The sequence below is a fragment of the Halichoerus grypus genome, chromosome 13, assembly GCF_964656455.1.
Source record: "Halichoerus grypus chromosome 13, mHalGry1.hap1.1, whole genome shotgun sequence".
NCBI classification, from domain to species: Eukaryota; Metazoa; Chordata; class Mammalia; order Carnivora; family Phocidae; genus Halichoerus; species Halichoerus grypus.
Window position 1 is genome coordinate 23765054 of NC_135724.1, and position 23307 is coordinate 23788360.

Sequence of the window (23307 nt, forward strand, 5' to 3'; positions counted from 1 at the left end):
CATTATCTCTTGTTGTACGACAAACAGTGCAAAAACAGTGTCTCTAAACCACTATCATTTCTTTTTCATGATTTCGTGGGTCCTGAATTCAATCAGAGCACAGTGGGGGCAGCCTGTCTTGGCTCCCTGATGCCTGGGACCCCAGCAAGAACATGTGAATGCAGAGGGCTGGAATCATTTCTTCACATGGCTGCTGGGGCTGGCGGTTAATGTATTCTCTCCATGTAGCCTGGCATTCTTCCAACATGGTGACAAGGTTCCAAAGACCAGTATCCCAAGAAAGAGACAGATGGAATTCATATTGTCTTTAACAGCTAGCTTGGAAATCATGCAGTGGCACTTCTCTCCATTCTATTGGCTGAAGCTACAAAGATACGCCCAGATTCAAAGGGAGGGAACAAGGATCCTGCCTCTTGATGGAAGAGTGTTGATATCACATTGAGGGAGTGTGCATCAAAACTTAGATCTTTAAAAGTGTTATTTTCAAAAATAATAAGTAGAACAAGCCTGTCATTTTCCTTGAAAATGAAGTTCAAGTCACAGAAATTAGTTCTCGTTTGAAAATTAATGTCTTTATTATTCTTTGATGAATACAAGTCTTCCAGTGTATGCCCAAATTAATGTAACAGATTATGTGCTAATGGTTAAAAGAGACTAACTGCTCACCTCAGTATCCATTCTACAAGAGTTAGACATATTTATTAACACAGTTGTTCACTACGAGCTTCAAGAAGAAATATTTCAAGCAGATAAAATGGTCGTTTATAGAAAAAAACCATTTATAGAGAAAAATCAAGCAAGACTTAAAACGAAGTAAAGGATAATGCCATTATTATTTAAAGCAAGACATGAAGAATTAAACACATCTGAATTTAAATTAGGGAGGAAGAAGGGATAATAATATGTAGTGCCCAAAATATATTCTGTGGTCCTCACGGTGACAGTATTAACCAGGCCACCAGGGCTAGGAGATGATTTTTCCCTCAGCTACAAGGATCAACCTGCCCGGCAAATGGCAGAGAGACTGTGATAGGTAACTTTATGTGTCATCTAGACTGGCCACAGGGTGCCCACATTAAACCTTATTTCTGGATGTGTCTGTGAGGGTGAAGGGATTAGCATTTCAATCAGTGGACTCAGCAGACTGCCCTCCCCAGTGTGTGTGGGCATCATCCGATCCGTGGACGACCTGAGCACAACAAAAGGTGAAGGAAGGAGGAATTCACTTTTTTTTCCTGCCTCACTGCTTGAGCCACAACATCACATCTTCTCTGCTTCACAGGCCCTCAGACTCAGGACTGAATTACACATGGCTTTCCTAGGTCTCCAGCTTGCAAATGGCAGATCAGGGGACTTCTTAACCAATTTGTCATAATCTCTCTCTCTCTCTCTCTCTCTCTCTATATATATATATATCTCCTCTTGGTTCTATATCTCTGGAGAACACTGACTAAAACACATATAGCCAGACAGTCTCCTTAAGCGCACAAGAGAAACATCCTAAATTCTTGCAATCCAACCACCCATTTTCCATGACAACTATCAAACTGCTTACATGTTATTATCTTTTTCATCTCAGTATATTTTTATTACAATTTCATTACAGGTTGATGTTTATAGATTGGTTTATACCAAATGCATTTCAGGTAACCTGTTCCCTAACAACATATGGGAAAGCAGAATCATTACATGGAGGGGCTGCCTACAAATCCAACTTTTGCCTGTAGACTGAAATGCCATTGATAGAATTTTGACATTAACGACCTTTAATTCTAAAGAGCCTGGGTCTCACTGGGGCACCTGGGTGGCTTATTCGGTTAAGTGTCTGACTCTTCATCTCAGCTCAGGTCTTGATTTCAGGGTCGTGAGTTCAAGCCTCGCATTGAGCTCCATGCTGGGTGTGGAGACTACTTAAAAAAAAAAAAAAAAAGGAGCCTGGGTACGCTTGACCTGATCTTCTTGACCTTTTCCTTCCATTATCACATGTGTATCTGTCTTACTGAGGTCTACAGCACTGTCACTAAACACAAAAACTAACCATGAATATTTTTTAGTTCCATTATATGCCCAGCACAGAGGCTCATGTGGTAGGGGGTTAAATATGTGCTGAAAGAAAGTGAATTTTAAAATATATATGCTTTACTTACTAAAACGGTTCGTTTTTATAGGAAGCTAGAAAAGAAAATGAAAAAGCCAAAGAAATTTTATATATAAAGAAATTACATATAAGGAAACTATGTGAGTGGCCTCTACCCCCTATTGTTAGCGAGTTCAAAAGATCCCACGTGCTTCAGGTTATAACGTATCGGGTAAGGCCCCCCCCTCGGACCTCTGAGAGCCTCCGGCAGTGTCGTAAGATATTCAGGATCACGTGAAAGCGCTTGTCAGCCTTCAGAGCTGTGAACTCCTTTATGTCAGCTTCCACTATGAAATAATGACCTGAAAATGAAGATATTAGTACTAATTTTCATTAAGGACAACTTTCAGGATGAGACTTTAATGCACTAGATTGTGAACATGAATAACATTGATCGTTTTTATTATCATTAGGCACCCAAAGTTGAGAACAGGTATTCTTGCTAAAATGATTAGTATTCTCTCAACTGAAGTTGCATGTTTACTGTAGCATTTTAGAAACGTAGCCCTGCTTATATTACTGGCTATCTGTTTGTATCTTCTAAAAAATTGACTTTTCAAGAGGAAATATGGGATAGTGGTTAAGAGAATGAAACCCCCAGCAGCTCTGTCCCTTAACTGGCTGACGTTGGGCAAGTAACAGACGCTCTCTCTGCCTAATCTGCAAAATGGGGGTAACCGTACGTACCTCATAAGATGTGAGGACTAGACCTCTCAATACACTATCTGTCGAATGGTAAGTGCTATATAAGCAGGACCAACTGTTTTCAGTACTACTCTAATTCTAAAAACACTGGGTATAGTTTCATAATAGACTCTAAAGCAGCATTTCTCTACCTTGGAACTACAGACATTTGGAACTAGTTCTTTCTTTCCATGGGAGCTGTCTTGTGCATTGTACTCAAGTCTACTTTTAGTCTCCAGATGCCAGTAGCACCCCCAGCCCTAGTTGTAACAATCAAAAATATCTCCAGCGATGGAGAAAAATGTGCCCTAGTGGGAAAACCACTCCTGGTTAAGAACTACCTCTCTAGATTCAGAATTTTCCAGAATTCATCTTGTTTCTCACGATTTAGTTACACTCCAATTGACATGCACACCTATGTATGCTATCATTTTTACCTTTGGTATCCTTTGTTTCTTCGTCAATAAATCTGTGATAGAGATTTCTGGCCACGGAACTCATTGACTTTTTTGGTTGATGTAGGATCTTATATTTACTAACCACCGCCTTGTTGATTTCTTTAATAACATCATTAATTTGACAATAAGTTAAGCGAGATTTCATGTACCTGCAAATAAACATATGATTAATTTTTAAAAGAATCATTTTACAAAATTATTTACTTTGAAAAATGTTTATGTATGACGACTTTATACAGAAGCAAAGCTATTAGAACTCCTCATAGAAAAAAAAAATGTATAGGGGCACCTGGGTGGCTCACTTGGTTGAGCATCCAACTCTTCTCAGCTCAGGTCATGATCTCAGAATTGTGAGATGGAGCCCCACGTCCAGCTCCACAATCAGCATGGAGTCTGCTTGAGATTTTCTCTCTCCCTCTCCCTCTGCCCCAACCCCCTGCCAAAATAAATAAATAAATAAATCTTTTAAAAAAATGTATATCAACTTCCAAATAAACCAGACATATCTCAACAGCTGAAAATTTATTTATTTATTTATTTATTTTTTTAAGATTTTATTTATTTATTTGGCAGAGAGAAACACAGCGAGAGAGGGAACACAAGCCCGGGGAGTGGGAGAGGGAGAGGCAGGCTTCCCGCGGAGCGGGGAGCCCGATGCGGGGCTCGATCCCAGGACTCTGGGATCATGACCTGAGCCGAAGGCAGACGCTTAACGACTGAGCCACCCAGGCGCCCCAACAGCTGAAAATTTAAATAGAACCACAACGTATCTTAACTTCCCTATTTCTATCTGGATGTATTCATCTCCATTCTCTGCCTACAGAGAATGTACTTAAATTAGAGAGGAAGAAGGGTAACATCAATTTAAAATAGGGTCTCAAATACTACAGTTTAAAATAGGGTCTCTTGCTGGTTAACTGCAAGACAGAAGCTTATTTAAACATTTTTAAATGTTTGTGAGCAAGGGAAAGAAACATTTAAATATTAAATAAATTACATAACTTATACCACTCTGGTTTTTTGCAAACTTATCTGTTCTGAGAAAGAAAAAAAAAGAGGAGGAGGAGGAGGGAAGATGGACAACAAAGGCCACAGCAAAGATGGCAGCTCCGATCAGGACAGAGAGCCAGCTGAGCAAGATGGCAGAGGAAAGGGTCTGGGGGCGAGCTGTGGGGCGGAGGGGAGCCAGTGCACAGCTCTGGGCTCTACCCCCTCGAGCACTGGTCTTTCTCTAAATCCACTCTTCCAATCCCATCTCCCTCTTGCCATCCTCCCAGTCACCACACAGTCTTAGAATATAAAAATAGAAGACTCGATTTCTCTGTACATACCAAAACCAAAACTCAATGATCTGCCTCCGTTTTTCCCTTCAACAAACTGTGGATTCAGTATGTGAAACTCTGCCCTTCACCTCTCCTCAGAGGGGCAGTTTCCTAATCAACTTCCATAATATAAAATAATATGTGAATATGTTTAAAGGAAAATGTTCATATTAACCAAGAAACATTCATTTTCATTATTCTCTTCTTTTATTTAAGGATCTTATTTGAGAGAGGGAGGGAGGGAGGGGGAGAAAGAGAACACAAGTGCGGTGGGGGGAGTGGGAGAGGGAGAAGCAGGCTTCCTACTGAGCAGGGAGCCCGATGTGGGGCTCGATCCCAGGACCCTGAGATCATGACCTGAGCCGAAGGCAGACACTTAAATGAGTCACCTAGCTGCTCCTATTCTCTTCTTTTCTAAATTCATTTTTGCCGCTGTTCCCACAAACTGTTGATCCCACAGCTCCCCACAAAGCAATTCCTTTAAATCCTCTGAACTATCACCTTAATTTCAATACCCACCCCCACCCTCTGCCAATGTTCTCTACTTTAACTCAACCCTCAGTATTTACTTTTTAAAGATAATAAATAAAAGCCCCATGTTTGGAATATATTCTTCCTTATCCCAATTGTCTAAGTTCTCCCATGCAGTAAATAACCCCTTAAATTCAAAATGAATACTCTACTATGACTATCCTAATTTCCTTCCTTTATGTCTTCTTGGAAGCATTTTATAAAAGCCCATCTACTCCACTGTTCCTCACAGACATTTGCTTTTCTCTTTGGCTCAGCCAATGAGCAACAAAAATAACATTTAAAAAACTGAGTATCATCAAACAGAATTTTCATGAAAATAAAGCTACCATAAAAGAAATCACTGACAAAAAATAAAGATTAAAGAGAAAGGTCGGTCTCATTTTGATGAAATACAACACAACTAATAAGCCCAAGTTTACAATAATAGTTAACAATGGCAAAATGCTCATAATAAAAAAAGTAAGTAAACTGTATTGACAGTGTAACCACATTGTTGTAATAACAATCAGAAACAACCTATTATATATGTGAAGTTAAATAAAATCTGGAAGGAAATACTCCCATTTTATCTGGGTGGTAGAATTACAGATGAGTTATTTTCTGACAACTTGTTCTGACAAGTTATTACTTATATAATAAAAACATAACAAGAAATATAACAACATAAAGCCAAGAAGTTAGGCAAAGCCCTGGAATGATGAGTTTCCGGGGCACCTGGGTGGCTCAGTTGGTGAAGCGTCTCTGACTCCTGATTTCAGCTCGGGTCGTGATCTCAGGGTCATGAGATTAAGCCCCACATGGAGCCCTACACGGGGTTCTGTGCTCAGTGGGGAGTCTGGTTCTCTCCTTCTTTCTCCCTCTCTCCCTCTGCCCCTCCCCCTGATCATACTCTCTCTCTAAAATAAATAAATCTTTAAACAAACAAACAGGAGTTTCCATAATGGGCTCTCCATCACTGTCTTCTGTAAAGAGCAAAGCAGACCTCCTTCCAGGGAAGGTATCTTGTCTTACTCACCCCTGTACTGTTCTCCTCAGTGACCCAGAGCCTGGAACAGAACACAGACTCAAACAAATGTGTGGCATAAGTTGAGGAACAAATGGAAACCAAACAGACACAATACCCACCATTCTAATTCTCAAAACTATATAGCACAGTTTCCTTAAAATTACAGCAAAACTGAGGCTACTTTAATTAATTTATTTTTTAATTTTGTTTATTTATTTGAGAGAGAGCACGAAAGAGCACAAGTGGGAGGAGGGAGAGGGACAAGCAGACTCCAAGCTAAGCGTGGAGCCTGATGCAGGGCTTGATCTCATGACCCGGAGATCATGACCTGAGCTGAAAACAAGAGTTGGACACTTAACTGACTAAGCCACCCAGGCGCCCCAGGACAGCTACTTTTAAAATGTAACTGGATAAATCTGTATCACAAAATGGTCCTGCAGAGGACTCAGCAATAAACTGACCCATCTCTAGATCTTGCTATGAAAAGAGCTTTAGACCAAATAAAAACCATGATTTTAAGCATCTTCAACAAAGATTTCCTGCATTTTCATTGTATAAGACTTTGAGAAAAGATCAATATTTGAACACAGCATGCTATGAATATAATCAAGCTTTAGGATTTAAACAATCATGTATGTTGACCATTAAAGAGTTGAATGTTAAAATTTTATCTTAAATACTTACGCTGGAATGCCATTAAATTCATCAGAAGTTATAAACAGCATTTCTTTAATACTTCTTTGTTCTTTTGGGGGCTTCTTTGTGGGTACAGGTTCCTCAGCTTTGACTGGTTCTTCAGGGTCAAGATCTGACACATTAGCACTGCAGACAGAGATGCACAGATGTATAAGAGATCATGAGAATTTCACAGCATACTAGAAAATCTTCCCAACTAAAAATAATCAGTTAACAAATACAAGTTTCATCTTGTTAAAATAATTTTATAGCTAACATTTTTTGCTGCCCCCACTCCTATTGTTCATGAAGATCCGAATAGTGAAGAGAATGCTGAAAAATTAAGTCCCCGAATCTTCAGTAATAGAATTATAATTTACATACCCAAAACATGGGTGTATGCAGTACCCAGGCTAAACATCTTCATCAGTTACCCACCGGCTCTTCAAAGTCAATACGTGCGAAGTCGAACTTATCTTAACCACTAAAGAGCTTCTCTTCCTGAATCCCTAATTTTGGACATAGAAACATTAGTCCTCTTATACTTCTAATTTTTCTAATTTATCCCACTGGTTGTTAGTATCAGTCCCTGCCTGTTACAGACTCATTTTAGTTGCCAGCAATGAGCATGGCACTCTTGGATTCAGTCCTACCCAATTTCTGGAGTCAGTGAGAAGCCTAATATAGCTCCTACCCCACTAGCTGAGAGTGTAGAAATAGGCTGTAGCTTCTGGGTTATTTAGCTGCCAGGGAAGGAACAGACCCTCGCTGGCAGCAGCAAGTGAAGCTATACCGGCTCGACTGCTCCAAAAAAGAAATGGGGTACAGGAGACAGAGTAGATCCAACCCAAAAGCAAGTGAAGGGAATCCCAAGAAAGACAGGGAGGTGAGATCCCAAGATGACAGCTGAGCACCAGACTCAGGGCAACCAGTCATAGTGCCTAAGGCGCTATGCCTGCGGATGGCCATGCTGTAGGTTGTCAAGATGAAGAAGCCCAACGCTACGGTACCATCAACCCTCCATGAGTATGAGACTTCATGGTGAGCCTGGCTGACTCTTAGCTGTACTTGCTTGTCTTCACCAGATGCTAAGGAAGCTCCTGATTTTTTTCTTCATGCTCTGCTGTATCAGCTGAAAACCATTTCAACCTACAGAAAGGTTCTGCTTTGACCTTGGCTGAAAACTGAAGCTAAGCCATAGTGAGGTCAGGAGAAGAAAAACTCCTCCTATTCCCCAGGCCATATTCCTGCTGGATGTCCGATGTCCAGCTCACACTACAATCCTGGCAGATGTCCTGTGGTGACCTCTGTTCCTAGCATTCATTCATGACCTCGCCCACCATTTTCTCTTCTTGCAGGGAAACTGCAGGGGACCCTGACCATGCCAGGCACTCTGCTGAGCTTATCTTCTTCTGGAGAACTTCAACCATCAGCAGTAATGTGACTCTTCTCCTACTCAGCAAGCCTCGTGCCTTCCTTAATCTGACTGGTAGACACATCGACGTTTGTTTTACTCTTCTTCTTTAATTTGCACAAATAATGGTTAGTCACTTTTCTGTATATATAGGATACATTTCAAACGTTAAAAAATTTTAAGTTACGCATGGAATGTTTTTACACCTTTGGAACCCCCTCTTAGAAATGTAATTTTGGTGGCAGAAGCCTGGAGAGCGGGGAGTAGTGGAACCATGGAGGGACAAAACACAGGAGCGCTCAAAGCACAAAGACGAACGATGATGGAAGATCACACTCAGAGCCAGCCAATGAGAACGGAAGGGAGGGCTGGGACAGACAAAACCCCGCAGAGGCAGCGTGCACAGCTGAGGGGTACAGAGAGAAAGACGGGCGGAAGGTACCCCGTTGCTGTCCAGGGGACGGGAGGAAGGCAGCAGGCATGGCGGTGGCCAACAAGGGCCTGGTCGGCTTGGCCTCAAACACGCAGAGCTGGGAGGACAGCTCATGTGTTAGGCCCCCGGCAAGCAGCAGAGGTCCCGTCAGGGCTGGAGCCGGACATCTGTGAGCACTGAGCACGGTGGAGGGGGCGTGAGCCACAGTTTAAAGGAGGGCAGAGAAACGGGAGGTGGCCAAGTCAGGGCTGCGGGCTGCCAACGGAGCGCTGCGGCAGAGCAGAGCTCAGCACTTCCAACACAAAGAGACACAGAAAGACAAGCTGAAAAGAAAGATCAGGGCTGAGGGGGAATTTCTGGATCGGTTTCCGAAGTGTGGTAGTACGAGCAGCCGAGGGACAGGCCGAGCGGCTCTGGGGAAAAGAGGAGGAGCGAACATATACTGGTGGGGGACACACGGGGGACACTAGTTTGAGGGGGGAAAGCAAAGCTAAATGTTTTGTTCCTGTGGCTGTTTTTAAGATGGGACGTTTATTAAGCTTATTTTTACCCTAAGACAGTGGTTCTCAAGGATCAGGGGAGAGTGTGTCCCCCAGAGGACATATGGCAATGTGAGGAGACATTTTTCACTGTCACAGCTGGGAAGGGTGGGGGAATGCCAGTGACAGCTAGCTGGTAGGCAGAGATCAGGGGTGCTACCAAACATCCTCACTGTCCTCACAACAAAGAATTATCTGGCCTAAGATGGCTGAGGTTGACAAACTCTGCCCTGAGGAAAAGAAATGAGAAAAAGTGGGAAAAGAGAGCCCAGCAGACACTCGCCCGTGGGAAAGAGGAGCGACATTTTCCGCAGAGGCAGCAGGACAAGAAGACTGGGGGCGCCTGTGTGGCTCAATCATTAAGCATCTGCCTTCGGCTCCGGTCATGGTCCCAGGATCCTGGGATCAAGCCCTGCATCGGGCTCCCTGCTCAGCAGGAAGCCTGCTTCGCCCTCTCCCACTCCCCCTGCTTGTGTTCCCTCTCTCGCAATCTCTCTCTGTCAAATAAATAAAATCTTAAAAAAAAAAAAACACATAATCACTAACAAAACCACAAGTCCATGAGAAAGCAGAAAGAGTTGAGGTGTTTAATAGTTTTATAAATGCAGACAGCAAGAATAATTATAAATACACTTACGAGTTCTGGCTTACTGTTACTTGAGGCAAATGGGGAGGAATGTTTTCTTTGAGATGCTCCACATCTTTATAATCCTCTTCAAGAGATTCACAGAGTTCCTGAAATTTAAAGAAAATGCTCCCAAGTAAGTGTCTGTCCTGCCTGTGTGTGTTTTAAGACCTTATAAAGAGCATGAAAGACTCACTCACAATCATAATGACTGGGGGTGTTTAGAACACAGAAGAGGTGGAAAAGCACTGACTGCAGCAGTATTTTTTTAAAAACCCTTTGGTTTCTAGAGCTCTTTTTGGATGGCAAGATAGTAGCTTTCTCTACTGGTTTTCAGAGAACGACTGTTATAATCACATTACAACAGGGAGGGTTGACATTTAACTGCAGCCTTGGAAAGCAACTAAAAAATGTATGAAGGATTTATGTTTGTCATTCTGGTAAATTGCTTTTGTTGACTTAACAAACATTCCCCAGTGTTATCTGTACAACAGCTCCAGGGGGAAGTGCGTGCCTGGAGCGCGTGTATGGGAACCTACTCAGAACAACTTCCATTGCACATACTCTAGCTTAATGGAAATTTCCACTGGATCATAATTGCTTTGTTTTTGTTTTGTGTTGTCTTTAGTTTACCTTTCACTAGAACTTGACGCTATGAACTCATGCAAATTTATTAAGAAAAATACTCTACACCTTTGGATTCCTGTCATCTGACTCTCAATCATAAGAACAAAAATTCTAAATAGTCTTCAATTCTGAAGTAACATTCTCTAGGCCCACACTTAACCGTGGGCACTCTTGGGTAGGTTAGAACTGAAACTAATATTGGCTTCTGTTTTGAATTTATAGGATGTCTTTCTTTCAAAGAGATGAATGATGTTCATAGCCACTAATTTCATTTCAACTAGTAATAGGATAGACATATTCATGCCCATTCCTATAGCTGAAAAGTCTTTACAGACCTTAAGGATTATAAGGCTGGAAGGGACCATGGAGGCCACCTTGTTCAATCCCACGGAACACATCAGCAGCTCTAACAGCATGAGGTAACTACGTACAGGTTGCGTATTTTCCCAGAAGTACACAAGCACTTTCATTAGCTTAGTCAGTTAGAAAGCTTACTTAGAACAAAATGGTGTGCGACTGAGACTCAAGTGTTTCTGTACTTGAGAATCCTTACATTTTATAGAACAGAAATGCAGAATAGAAGGGACCTAAGAAATAGTTCGGTATGACTCATTATTTTCCAAACGAGGTCCACAAGACCCGAAGAGGTAAAAGGTCTTTCTCAGGGTGACAGAAGGTGCTAAGGGCAGCCAGGGTAAGAATCTGCATCTCCTTGCCCCAGGGTAGGTGCTCCTGACACACCACTCTACCAAATCACTTGTTTAAATTAAACCTACCAAAAATTATTTAGGATATCTTCCATTTTAGTACAGTTCAATTTCATTGGCAACCAGCATAAAGAAACACCTGTGGAGCTCTGGAGTCCTTTATACTAAGAAGATACAATGCAAATGGCACTCTATACCATTAGTAATTTAAAAAGGTAAGAACATCTTAAAAATTTAAAGAATCCTTCAGAATCCCCTGGTGATGACGGAGTTTGTATCTATTGCCCTTTCATTTCTTTACTGGAAAAACATTACCTTGAGTGAATGGTTGGTTTGTTCTTGATATTGAATCTCCAATTCCAATTTATTTAGAAGTTCATTTACTACAATGATTTCATCTCCTATTTTATCTAATGTAGTCCTCAAGGTAGGTTCCTGACCTATTAACAGACAAAGAGGGAATGAAAAATAAAGTATACAGAAAAGTATTAGCATACTGTATTCTTTAACTCAGTTGTTCCCAATTAAACTCTTGGACCAGAGCTTCACTTTAGAGAGACACTTAGGGAGGAGATAGGACTCTTGTTTCAGCCCCTAGGACCTGTCTCCATGGATAATCTTAAGACCTCATTTCTAAGTAATACGATAGAGAAGGAAGAGAGAGATAAGTACGAAGTGTCCCCTGAGTCTTTTGATTTTGGCAAAGTCTCCTACTATGATAAAACACCTAGAAATGTTAGATTAAAACAAACAAACAAACAAAAAAAGCTTCTACACGCAGAACTGAGCTTTCATGAGAATAAGGTAAGTCTCAAGGGCTTCAGCATGAAGACAGACCTGCAGACCGGCAGGATGTGGGAGTTGAGGCTGCAGCAGCCCTATCTGGGGGTGCAGAGGAAACCTGGAGAGAGGAGTTTGCCAGTCTCAGCAACACAACACATTTGGTTTTAATGGGGGCAAGAACTAAGGCTTTTGTACTTCAGAGCACAGGGTGTTGGAAGTGAGAATCCCAAACGAGGCTTCTTCATGGAATAAACCTTCAGTTAAAGTGCACACCTCAAAATTCTAATCGCTGGCCAGGGAGAGGAGCTTGTGTTTTGGACAGGCTCTCAAGGGTGTGTGGAAGATGGGGGAGAGTTTCCCTTCAGAATTTGTAGTAGTGGCTTGGGATGCACCTGGGTTTGAGATTCATATTTACACTATTTACTAGTCCTAAGCAGAAAAAGTAACATAAAAAGTCACAGGCTGGTACTAAGCCTGGGGTGCTTGACAGAAACAAACACCAGGCATTTATAAAGTAGCATGCTCTCATACTCCCAACCCCCTCCTGGCACCCCTCTCTAGTTCCATAGATTTGAGGATGGGAAAACCAGAGACTCCTCCTCCCTAGAAATAAAAGAAGTAATAAAAAAAATTTTGTTTTAAAGAGCAGATCAAAAGCACAAAAGAAAAACTATCCTCATAATCAAATCTTTCCTTCTTTATTTCTAGTAACCAATGAAATACACATAAGTAAAGGCACAATTGGGGAGACAGGGGGAAAAAAATAAACAAAAACACAATTTGACTATATCTGTAGATTATGGAGGCTGTAGAGTGAAATGGCCAGAAGGTCCAAGACCTAAAGCCAGAGACACCAGCACCTACCTCAAGGTTACTGTGAAGATAAGCGAGACAGTACATATAAGATGGGTTGAACACTGTGCCCGGAATCTGGTAAAACACTCAATAAATGCTAACTACTATTCATCATCATCATCATGACAAGCAGCATATAATTCTATCTAATAGGGCAATATTAATTGCATTTGACAGTAGGTTCGTAACAACTAAAAGAAATTAGTAAGTAAATTAAGAGTACGGATGTCTCTATTGAGATTAATTTATAGGGAGTAAATAACTAGTTTGGATACACTGGTATCTCAAATAATTTTAGTCACCTAAATTTTAGGGCCTTGTCTACTGATTTATAGAAACATAATCAACTGAGCAAATACAGTACTTTTAATAGAAGTAATCTAGTAAATTACTCCAGCCAGAGTGGCAAACAAATTACTGGGTTCTACTAAATAAGCTATGGAACCAAAAAGACAAATCATTCTCCCCACATACAAATGATGGTTACTGAGTGTGTAGTGATCTAATAGTTCACATTGCTTAGGCCAGTCCTCATGCTTTGGTGGGGTCATTTGAATTCAAGGTTTAGTTGTTTTATAGGTCTCTAAATTTTATCTGTTTATCCCACAAGAATCATGCCCCTAGAAAGAGAAGCTAAACAAGACTAGTTATAGATGTCCTTTCTGCGTTACTGAATAAAAGTGGCATAGAAGTAGAAAGAGTACTAGACTGGGAATCAAGATACAAAACTGTAGTCCCAACCGACTACCTAGGAGATAGGGGAGCTGGGCAAGTCACTTGACTTCTGAGAGTCATGTGTGAAATGAGGGAGCTGGAGAAGATGAACCCACAGTCCCTTCAGCTTTAACTTTCTCCAGAGAATGTGAGCCGTAAACTGTATAATGGATGATGTTCCTTTACTGGAGGTTCTCAACAAGAGATGAAGAATATCAAAGTCCCTAGAAGGACATGTATAATTCGAAAGGGCATTTCAACATTATAATTTCATATTTTAAAAAATTTCTTAAATTACCAATTCATAGTACAAACTACACTGAACTTCACCACAATTTTCCCAGCAGGTAGAATTCTGCCTATAAATAAATCTTAAGCTCTCCTAGAATGGACCCAGGAGCTCACAATTTTTGTAAACAATATTTTCCCAGACTCGACGAGGATCACCCATTTCTTTGCACTGTCATTGCCTCATCCTCTCTCAGCACTTCAAAATATTCTGGAAGATGGTTACAACCTCCAAGCTTCTGGACATTAGAAGAACTGGACATTTTCAATCAGTTGTTTCCTAGTCATATATAACGATAAGCTTCCTCCAAAGTAGGCTGGAGATGGATAATGGGCTATTTTTACCTCTGTGGGTCTTTTCCACTTCTATTTTTATTCCTTACCTTTCAGTATCTCCACTTAGCTTTAACACCACAAATGCCTGATAACCTTCAAATCTTCCTATTGTGCCTTGTGTATCTCAGAAAAACACAAGCAATTAAGTCTAATTAATATCCACTTCATTGTTCAATATAACTTACATTTTAGTACTCTGCAATATTCAAAATATTAATGCTGGAGTGCTTCAAAAAACCACTATTTGAAAGTTAAAATTACCTTTCACTTCACCAGGCATAAGATAGTCAAAGTGGAACAATAATTAAAATGCATTTTATATCTACGACGTCAGTGGAATCTGTCCTACTTACCACAATTTCTCAGTGACAGAGTTCTTTTAATGTTGGCAATCTTTTCATTAATATGAGAGCATAATTGTTCCAGATCTGAGGAGGCCATCCTTTAAGCCTCTGAAGAAAAAAAAAAAATAAACATTTACAAAAACAGAAAGGACAAGTTTCTGTTTACTTTCAAAATCCAATACTGGTATTTACCAGTATTGATCAGTAATGTGAGCCAGTAAATGGGCCACAGAGGTGATCCAGTAAATCACATCTTGAAAAGAAAGTACAAAAACTCAATTTCTTTCAATTCTACAAAATTCAGTTTTTAACTAGAGTCTAATACTGACTTGTCTTTGAGCCTTCTGTAATCAACGCATCCCAAACCAAGGTACAGGGGATTGAGGGGGACAAATGCACTATTTATATATAAAGACAAGGCGGAAATTTTCTTTAAAACCGCAAAGTACACATGAATTAAAAAGAAAACACGCAGTTAAGTGCAAAGAAACGAGTCCAAGTAAGCATTTCTCCCATGCTGCGGGGGACTGGAGCTTTACGGTTTGGGGTTGATACAGAGGCAGAGGGAGGGGAAGGAAGGGAGTCAGTTATTCATTCCGAGGGTAGGACAGATCTAAAGCATCCACTCCAGCCAACCGAGCGGTGGGAAGAAAAGCCCGGTTCCTTGGCTCCGCATGGCGGCCCCGCGCCCCTACTCCGCCCAAACAATGCCTTCCGTCTGCCTCCGAGGGCAGGACCCCCAACTTCAGATCCCAACCTGGCGCGGGTCCGGGAGCAAAGCGCCACTCGCTGCAGTATCGCGAGCCGTCGAGACCCCAGTCTCGGAAGCCCAGGATCGCGAGACGCGACTCCGGGAGCGAAATTCAAAGTGCCCGCCGGGACCCGGCGCCGCGCAGGCGCACTTCGGCGCTCCCGGAAGGCGGGCAGCTCGAGTTCCGGCGCTCTTGGGGGCCACAGCGGGGCGGGGCCACAGCGGGGCGGGGAAAAAGGCGGGGCTGGGTGGATTGACGCGCAAGGCAGCCGGGGCCAGTGGCCCTCCTGGTCCAGGCGGTCTCGAGTGATCCCAGTCATCTCGTGTCGACTGCTGCCCGGCCAGGAGCCGCGCGCTCCGGGAATCACATGACGAGCTCTAACAGTAGGTCTCCAGGTTGGTGGCACGTTAGAATCACCAGGGACAGCTTTTACAAATTCCAATGCCTACGCTGGACACCAAGTCATTGAAATCAGGCACCCTGCAGGTGGTCCACGCCCTAATATTCTAAAAAGCACCCCAGATAATTCCAAAAAGCCCTCCAGTTTGTGAGATTAAGGACAGGGACCTTGTCTTCGTAGAGTTTACAGCCTCTGTAAGGGCATTTACAAATTTAAACTAAGAAAAAGGGTTAATTCTCCCTGTTGAGGGGAAAAAAAAAAAGGGAAAGTATCCCCGAGCTGGTGTAGCAGCTCCACAGTCATCAACTATCCAGATTCCTTCTATCTTTTGGCGCCGCCATCCATAGCATCATGCATCTTGACTGTGATGCAAGATGACCCTGACAGCTCCTTCCTCAGATCTTGGTCTAAGGCAGCAGAAAAGAAGAGGCAAGGGTCAGAGGCTCACTTACCAGCTGAGCCACCACCTTTAAAGAGTTTTTTGGAAGCCACACCCAATGGCGTCTCTCTGATTTCCACTGGTCCTTCACATCTGCAAGGGAGACTGGAAGAAAAAAATCATTAATTTTTTTTTTTATTTAGACAGTTACAGTGCATCCTCAACCATATAGGGGTTCGGTTTGTAAGGGAGAAGGAGAGCATAGATTCTGGGTAGGCAAATAGCAACCTTGGCCATTTCTACTTACTACTTTAAAAAAATTTCTGGAAAATTTCAAACTTAAAAAGTTAAAATAGGATAATGAACCCCATGCTCAACCCATCACCCCAGCTTCAACCATTACTAACTTATCTCAAATCTTGTTTCATCTGTACCTCCTCTCCTCTCACCCTTTTCCTACTGGAATTTTTTTTTTCCCTACTGGAATATTTTGAAGCAAATTTCAAATATTGTATCTTTCCATCCAAAAACATTTACATATTTATCTTCTGAAGATAGAAACTCTTTAAAAATTACCACATTAGCATTACCACACACAAATATTTTAACAATTATTTCTGAATAACAAATACCCAGCCAATGTTCAGTTTCCCCTGATTATATCATTTTTTATTTTAAAAACTATTGGTTTGATTTAGAATCCAAATAACAGTTACACATTGTTATTTGGTTGATACATTTTTAATGTTTCTTTTAATTTTGACATACCTACTTATCTAAAGCTAAAGTCCTTTAACAGGAACAAAGCCTTTCATTGTAGGACTAAATGTAAGGCTTCAAATGTAAATATCTAAGAAAAATAACACAGCAACACAAATTCACCCTGTAGCATCAAGGGCAAACATTTTCAGATTATTTCCCAGGAGAAAATAAACAGGAAGACCAAGAGCATAAAGGCATTGAATACAAGAGGAGAAGGGGAAAATGTGAAAAAAAAATATACAAATGAGCAATTAGATTGCACTGCCTGGTTCATATTTCTTCCTAGGTCAGGATTATTTATCAGGATTTCAAGTGCAATGACAGAAACTCAATCCAAACTGACTTAAGCAAGAAAAAAAAAAGACTTTATTTGTCTTATAAAACTGTAAAGTGTGCATGTGTATGTGTCTACAGTTATTGCTGGACCCAGGAACTCAAACATCCAATTAAAGAACCATCTCTGTCTCTCAGTTCTGCATTTCTCTGTGTTGAATCCATTCTCAGGTAGGCTTTCCCTATGGTGACCACTGGTACCTATAGACTTATACTCTAATAGGTTAGCAGTTCTTGCTTTCTGAACAAGTCTAGCAAAAGCCCCAGGATTTCACCTCATTGTCCTAATTTGGGTCATCTGCCCAGTCTTAAACTAATCAGCATGTTTAGGGGGGTGGAATGGTCTGGTTGGCTAGACATTCAGGAGCTGGGAGTTAGGACAATCCTACCCAAAATACAGGGTCCGAGAGTAGGACAGAAGTGGTTTCTGAAACATTACTTTCTGGAGAAGGAGCACAAGTTGGGAAGGGTTGTTTTGAACAAAAGTTTGCTGGGGAAAAGCAAGAGTTCAGGGTGATGATGATTTCTCATTGGCTGAGCTGCAGAGATAGTTGATTTCTCCTAGGGGATACAATGTATATCTTTCTCTGCTGGGGCCTATAATTGATGATTCTTTCCTATTGGTGATTCTTCTGTTGGGGTCTATAATTGACAATTCTTCTTGTAATTGACATGGAATGGTAAGAATTCCCCTTCTAGCCTCCCTTTATTAATTTTTACAAGAGCAAGATATAAGAAATCGCTGGACTGGTCCTTGCAAGAAATATAAACAAGAATAAAAGCAATGTGAACTCTAGTCTGCAGGGAAAAATAATAACAATAACATCAGGAAACTTTTATTGGATACTTAGTCTAATTCAGGCATTTTACACATATTAACCTGTTTAATCTTCGTAATAAACTTATGAATACTTACAATTGTGATCTGTACTTTACAGGTGAGGAACTGGGGCTTATCATTAAGTAACTTATCCACGTCAGTATCTCAGAACCTGTCCTCCTTCCCATGATGCTCTGCTGCCTCTCAGGTGCAAGGGGTCAGTCACTCGCTCCCATGTTTTATGCTTCTGAACCTAAAGACTTCCATCATTGTTTAATTCCTTCATGTCATGTATATTACCACATGAACAATTCTAGATTTTTTTATGAATTCTAAGTTTTTGATACCTAACTGATTGTGACAAAATACTTTTATTTGTACTTTTCTTACTTTTGTCTTTTTCTTGCAGCTAGGGGTCAAGTTTAATTTCTGGATGTCCCCAACTCAGAATCAATAAAGGTCCTCATTGTAGCACAAAGATCAAAAATCTCTTTAAGCAATAGGACTCTGCCTTTCTGGGAAGCTCAGGAAATATTTAATCCTCTGGTTTTGCAGTGGATAGTGACAACAAGTTTGGGGACAGTTTCATAGCTGTCCTTTCAGAAGAGGGAAGGCCCGTTGTAATCGATGGGGCGCATTCTGAGATGTGTCACTGATCGGGAATATGTCTGACCCTTTGGGGAGTAATAGCGTTCAAGGCAGATTGTGTTTTTTACATTTCCTATTAAACTACCCTCCTTTAGCTTGTTTTTAGGAGCATTTTCCAACTGACAACATTAAAATCCAAGGCATATACTCATAATACAGTTCTCACAGGGACCATTTCTCAATTCTCATTATCTGTCATGGCAGCTGAGTTGAATCAACCCAGAAAATCCAACTCCTCACTTTTACAATGTTTCATACCCTAAAATGATTTATACCTCTGGTGGCATTTTTTTGGTTTTGTTTGTTTGTTTGTTTGGTTGGTTGAGGTTGTTTTTTTTTTTTTTGAAACTAGAGAGAAGAGGAAAAAGAAAAAAGCTTCTTACAATTTTCCCCTAGTGTTCTTCCCTCATTTTACAGAGTCTTTTTCCAGGGTGTACTTTTTTTAGTGTTATAGTTAGAGCCCCAATTTCCAGGCCACCAGAGTGCCCTTAACAAAGTCTCAGAGGCATGTAGTATGATTAGAGGCAGGGAAGGAAAGTCACCAGTATGAAAACTACTCTCTGTCTCCCCCCACCCCCCGATGTCTACAATTCTACCCATTAGTGAGAGAGAGGAAGATGGAAAAAAAAATATCAGGAGACCTTTAGGTAGTCCCAGCTCAGTCATTAACTGGCTCTGTGAACTTGAGAAGTAGATGACTTCTGAGATCATGACCAGCTCAAAGCATTTGGGTTTTTTCCTTCTGAAAAGTATTTCCCTTTTCCTGTGACCTGCTTTTAAATATAAACATGACTGGGTGGAGAGTAATGGACTTTTAAGTTAAAAGGGGGGAATTAAGACTATCCCACAGATTTTTCTTTTCCTGCTTCTTAACAAACATCCCCCAAATAAGTTTTTTTAAATCCTCTCCTCCCAAAAAATCACTAATAATTGGCAACAACCAGAGATAATGTAATAAACTTCAAACACTGATGTCAAGGAGGGAAGCAGAAGATTCTGGAGCACAGAGGAAAAGTAGAGGATGGCTTGGCTCCTAATCACACCACCACCCTGAAATCATATTGTAGAGCCCACATATCTATGAATTGAAGGAAATTTGAAGGTTACCAATTGAGGGATACCCTTTCTTTTCCCCCTATCCTTGGTCATCGCTCTCTCCCTGAGTCTAATTTCCCATTGGGAAATGACCCAAAGTTGAGAGTATTCCTCAAAGGGATGGACTACTACTTGAAATTGTGAAAAGCAGAACAATGGTTCAGTGCATTCAACAATGAAAATGAAAAAAAAGGGGGGAAAGGCAAGGAAAGAAGAAACCATGCAAATATTGATAAAGAAAATGATCTACAGGGATACATATTTAAAAGAATAGGAAGAGGGATGCCTGGGTGGTGCAGCTGGTTAAGCATCTGACTTCTTGGTTTCGGCTCAGGTCGTGATCTCAGGGTCCTGGGATCGGCCCCAGGTTGGGCAACATGCTTGGCCCGAAAGTCTGCTAAAGTTTCTCTTTCCCTCTCTCTCTGCCCCTCCCCCCACTCTCTCTCTTTCTCTCTCTCAAATAAATAAATCTTAAAAAAAAAGGAATAGCAAGAAATTTTATATCTATATGAACTGTATGTATACTAATTAAAAATAAGACCCCATCAAGAAGAGAGTAAACAGAAACAAAAGAAACAGAACAGAGAACATTAGACTTAAAAATATAAATTAAAGGTCCAAGCAACACCATTACAAAATACATTGAATTACAAATAGCAAGGTATAGAAGAGACGGCACTGAAAATCAAGAGAAAAGCTTAAGATGAACATAGTATATGCAATTGAAGAAAAAGAAATTAAAGAAACACAGAGAAGCCCACAGAAACAGAAGATAGAAATGGTCCAACATTAGGATAATTTGTGTCCTAAATGCAAAGTGCCCCCAAAATGGGCCAGAATATCTGTTTTTTTAAAGATTTTATTTATTTATTTGAAAAAGAGAGAGAGAGAGAGCAAGCACGAGTGGGGTGAGAGGCAGAGGGAGAAGGAGACTCCGCCATGAGCAAGGAGCCCGATGCGGGGCTCCATCCCTGGACTCTGGGATCATGACCTGAGCCAAAGCAGATGCTTAATCACATAATCGACTGAGCCACCTGGGCACCCCGGGCCAGAAGATTCAATAAAGGTGATTACCCAGGAAAAAAAAATTGAGCCTCTAGATGGAGATGCACACTGCATTCCAGGAAAATGTATAAGGGACACTTTACAGCTATAAATACCCAAGTTAAGTTATTCAACTTTAAGGATAAAGAATGAATAATTTAAGCATTCAGAGGAAAAGCAAATTGACTACAAGAAGGAAAAAATCGGGCTGGCTGGCCTCTCACAATGGCACAGTAACATTTCCCCCCATATTTTTATTTTGAAAAATTTCAAACATACATAAAAATGGAAAGAGTTGAACAACAAACACTCATATACCCTTCACTTAAATTCTTCAAATTTAAACATTTTGCAATTTTGTCCTTCCTATATAGCTATACATATATAGTGGTGGTTTTAAAACTCCACAAATATTATAGTGTATTGCAAATTCTAGGGAGACCACTAACTTTTTTTAAAAAGAAGTATAATTGTTTATTAATAAAAATGCTCAGCTAAACCCAGGGAAAGTAGGAAAAGAGGCCTCCAGCAACATATAGAACATACTTACAAACCTGGCTGATATCAATCCAAATACATCAGTTATCACTTTAAATGTGAATGGGTCTAATTACACTAATTAAAAGAGATTGTCAGAGTGGATTAAAAAAAAAAAAGACCCGGGCGCCTGGGTGGCTCAATTGGTTGAGCGGCTGCCTTCGGCTCAGGTCATGATCCTGGAGTCCCGGGATCAAGTCCCGCATCGGGCTCCCTGCTCAGCAGGGAGTCTGCTTCTCCCTCTGACCCTCCCCCCTCTCATGCTCTCTCTATCTCATTCTCTCTCTCAAATAAATAAATAAAATCTTAAAAAAAAAAAAAAGAAAAGAAAAGACCCAACCATATTTTATCAACAGGGAAACCACTTTTTTTTTTTAAGATTTTATTTATTTATTTGACAGAGAGCGAGCGAGCGAGAGAGAGAGCACGCATAAGCAGGCAGAGGGAGAGGGAGAAGCAGGCTCCCCACTGAGCAGGAAGTCTGAGGCGGGACTCGATCCCAGGACCCTGGGATCATGACCTAAGCCAAACGCCGATGTTTAAACAACTGAGCCACCCAGGTGCCCCAGGAAAACCACTTTAAATATACAGAATCTGATAGATTAAAAGTAAAGGTATGGAGGGGCGCCTGGGTGGCTCAGTGGTTAAGCATCTGCCTTCGGCTCAGGTCATGATCCCAGGGTCCTGGGATCGAGCCCCGCATCGGGCTCCCTGCTCCGCGGGGAGCCTCCTTCTCCCTCTCCCACTCCCCCTGCTTGTGTTCCCTCTCTCGCTGTGTCCCTCTCTGTCAAATAAATAAATAAAATCTTAAAAAAAAAAAGTAAAGGTATGGAGAAAGGTACGCAATGATAACACTGATTAAAAAAACTACTTATATTCATTTTGGACAAAGTTGATTTCAGAACAAGGAAAATTATCAGGGATAAAAGGACACTACATAATAATAGAGGGGTCATTCTCCAAGAAGACACATGATCTTAAACATGTACGCACCTAACAACAGAGCATCAAAACATGTGAGGCAAAAACCGATAGAAATAAAAGAAAAATAGGCAAATCCACTTGGAGATTCCAACATCCCCCTGTCAATAACTAATAGATCAAGCAGGCAAAAAAAATCAGTAAAGATAAAGTTTAACTGAACAACCCTATCAATTTGATCTAATTGACATTTATGGAATATTCTGTCAAACAAAAGCAGAATATACATTCTTTTCAAGCTTGCATAGACCATTCACTGCGACAGACCACATTCTGGGCTATAAAGTACACCCTAACAAATTTGAAAGACTAGAAATAATACACAGTATGTTTTTTAGACTATAGTGGAATTAAACTCTTAAAAGTCGTATCTCCAAATGAAATCACATTGTTGGGTTAGGACTTCAACGTATGAATTTTAAAGGGACACAATTCACTATATCATATACACACACACTTTCTACTATGACAGGCTAAGCTTTTATGTCTCTGGGTTCTAGAGTCTAGCATTTTAACAGGACAGAATGTGTATATGTAATAAAAGAATAAGGTGAGAAGTCCAGCTGCCTCTGAAAGGAAGGGACAAGGGCACAAATGAAAGAACTTAGTATCTTTTCAATAAGAAGAAGAAGAAGGAAATCTTTCTAGCTCACATATTCTAGAGGATGGCTACTGCATTGGGGGCTATAAGGTGTCCAGCCCACACAGTAACAAAGTAGGACTAACCCGTTGCATCCTGACAGGCTGCAGCTAAGCTGACCTCAGCTGACTGGAGATTGGAGCACTGGTTTCTACTAAAAGAGAGGGAAGAAGAGATGTATGAATAGAGCAGCTCTATAGTAAAACATCTCTCCAGCTTTTCACAGAGGTTGTATGTTAGTGTTTTCTGCCATCTGCTTAGTTCACACAAAGGAAAGAGTGAACACACTATATTATTCAGTGTCTTGGCAAAAATAGGATGGGAAAAAAAACCTGGATAATTTGAGGAGAATTTAATAAAGAGGGACTACTTAAAATATGTGGCAGAGTTCTCAGAAGGTAACATTTGATGGTGTGGCTCCCTGGGGTTTATAAG

General features: G+C 40.9%; 1 protein-coding gene across 1 annotated transcript in view; it reads right to left on the minus strand.

The window, feature by feature from the left end:
* Positions 1 to 546: 546 nt before the first annotated feature.
* The window catches only part of SKA1 (spindle and kinetochore associated complex subunit 1), a 28105-nt gene continuing 5344 nt past the window's right edge, over positions 547 to 23307 (minus strand). Inside the window, exons 2-8 of the mRNA XM_036078250.2 lie at positions 16086 to 16165; positions 14491 to 14589; positions 11477 to 11601; positions 9840 to 9937; positions 6826 to 6963; positions 3259 to 3428; positions 547 to 2439 (exon numbers count right to left, since the gene is read on the minus strand). Coding sequence (XP_035934143.1) covers positions 2291 to 2439; positions 3259 to 3428; positions 6826 to 6963; positions 9840 to 9937; positions 11477 to 11601; positions 14491 to 14578 — 768 coding nt within the window. The 5' untranslated portion in view covers positions 14579 to 14589; positions 16086 to 16165 and the 3' untranslated portion in view covers positions 547 to 2290. The remainder of the gene's footprint in view (positions 2440 to 3258; positions 3429 to 6825; positions 6964 to 9839; positions 9938 to 11476; positions 11602 to 14490; positions 14590 to 16085; positions 16166 to 23307) is intronic.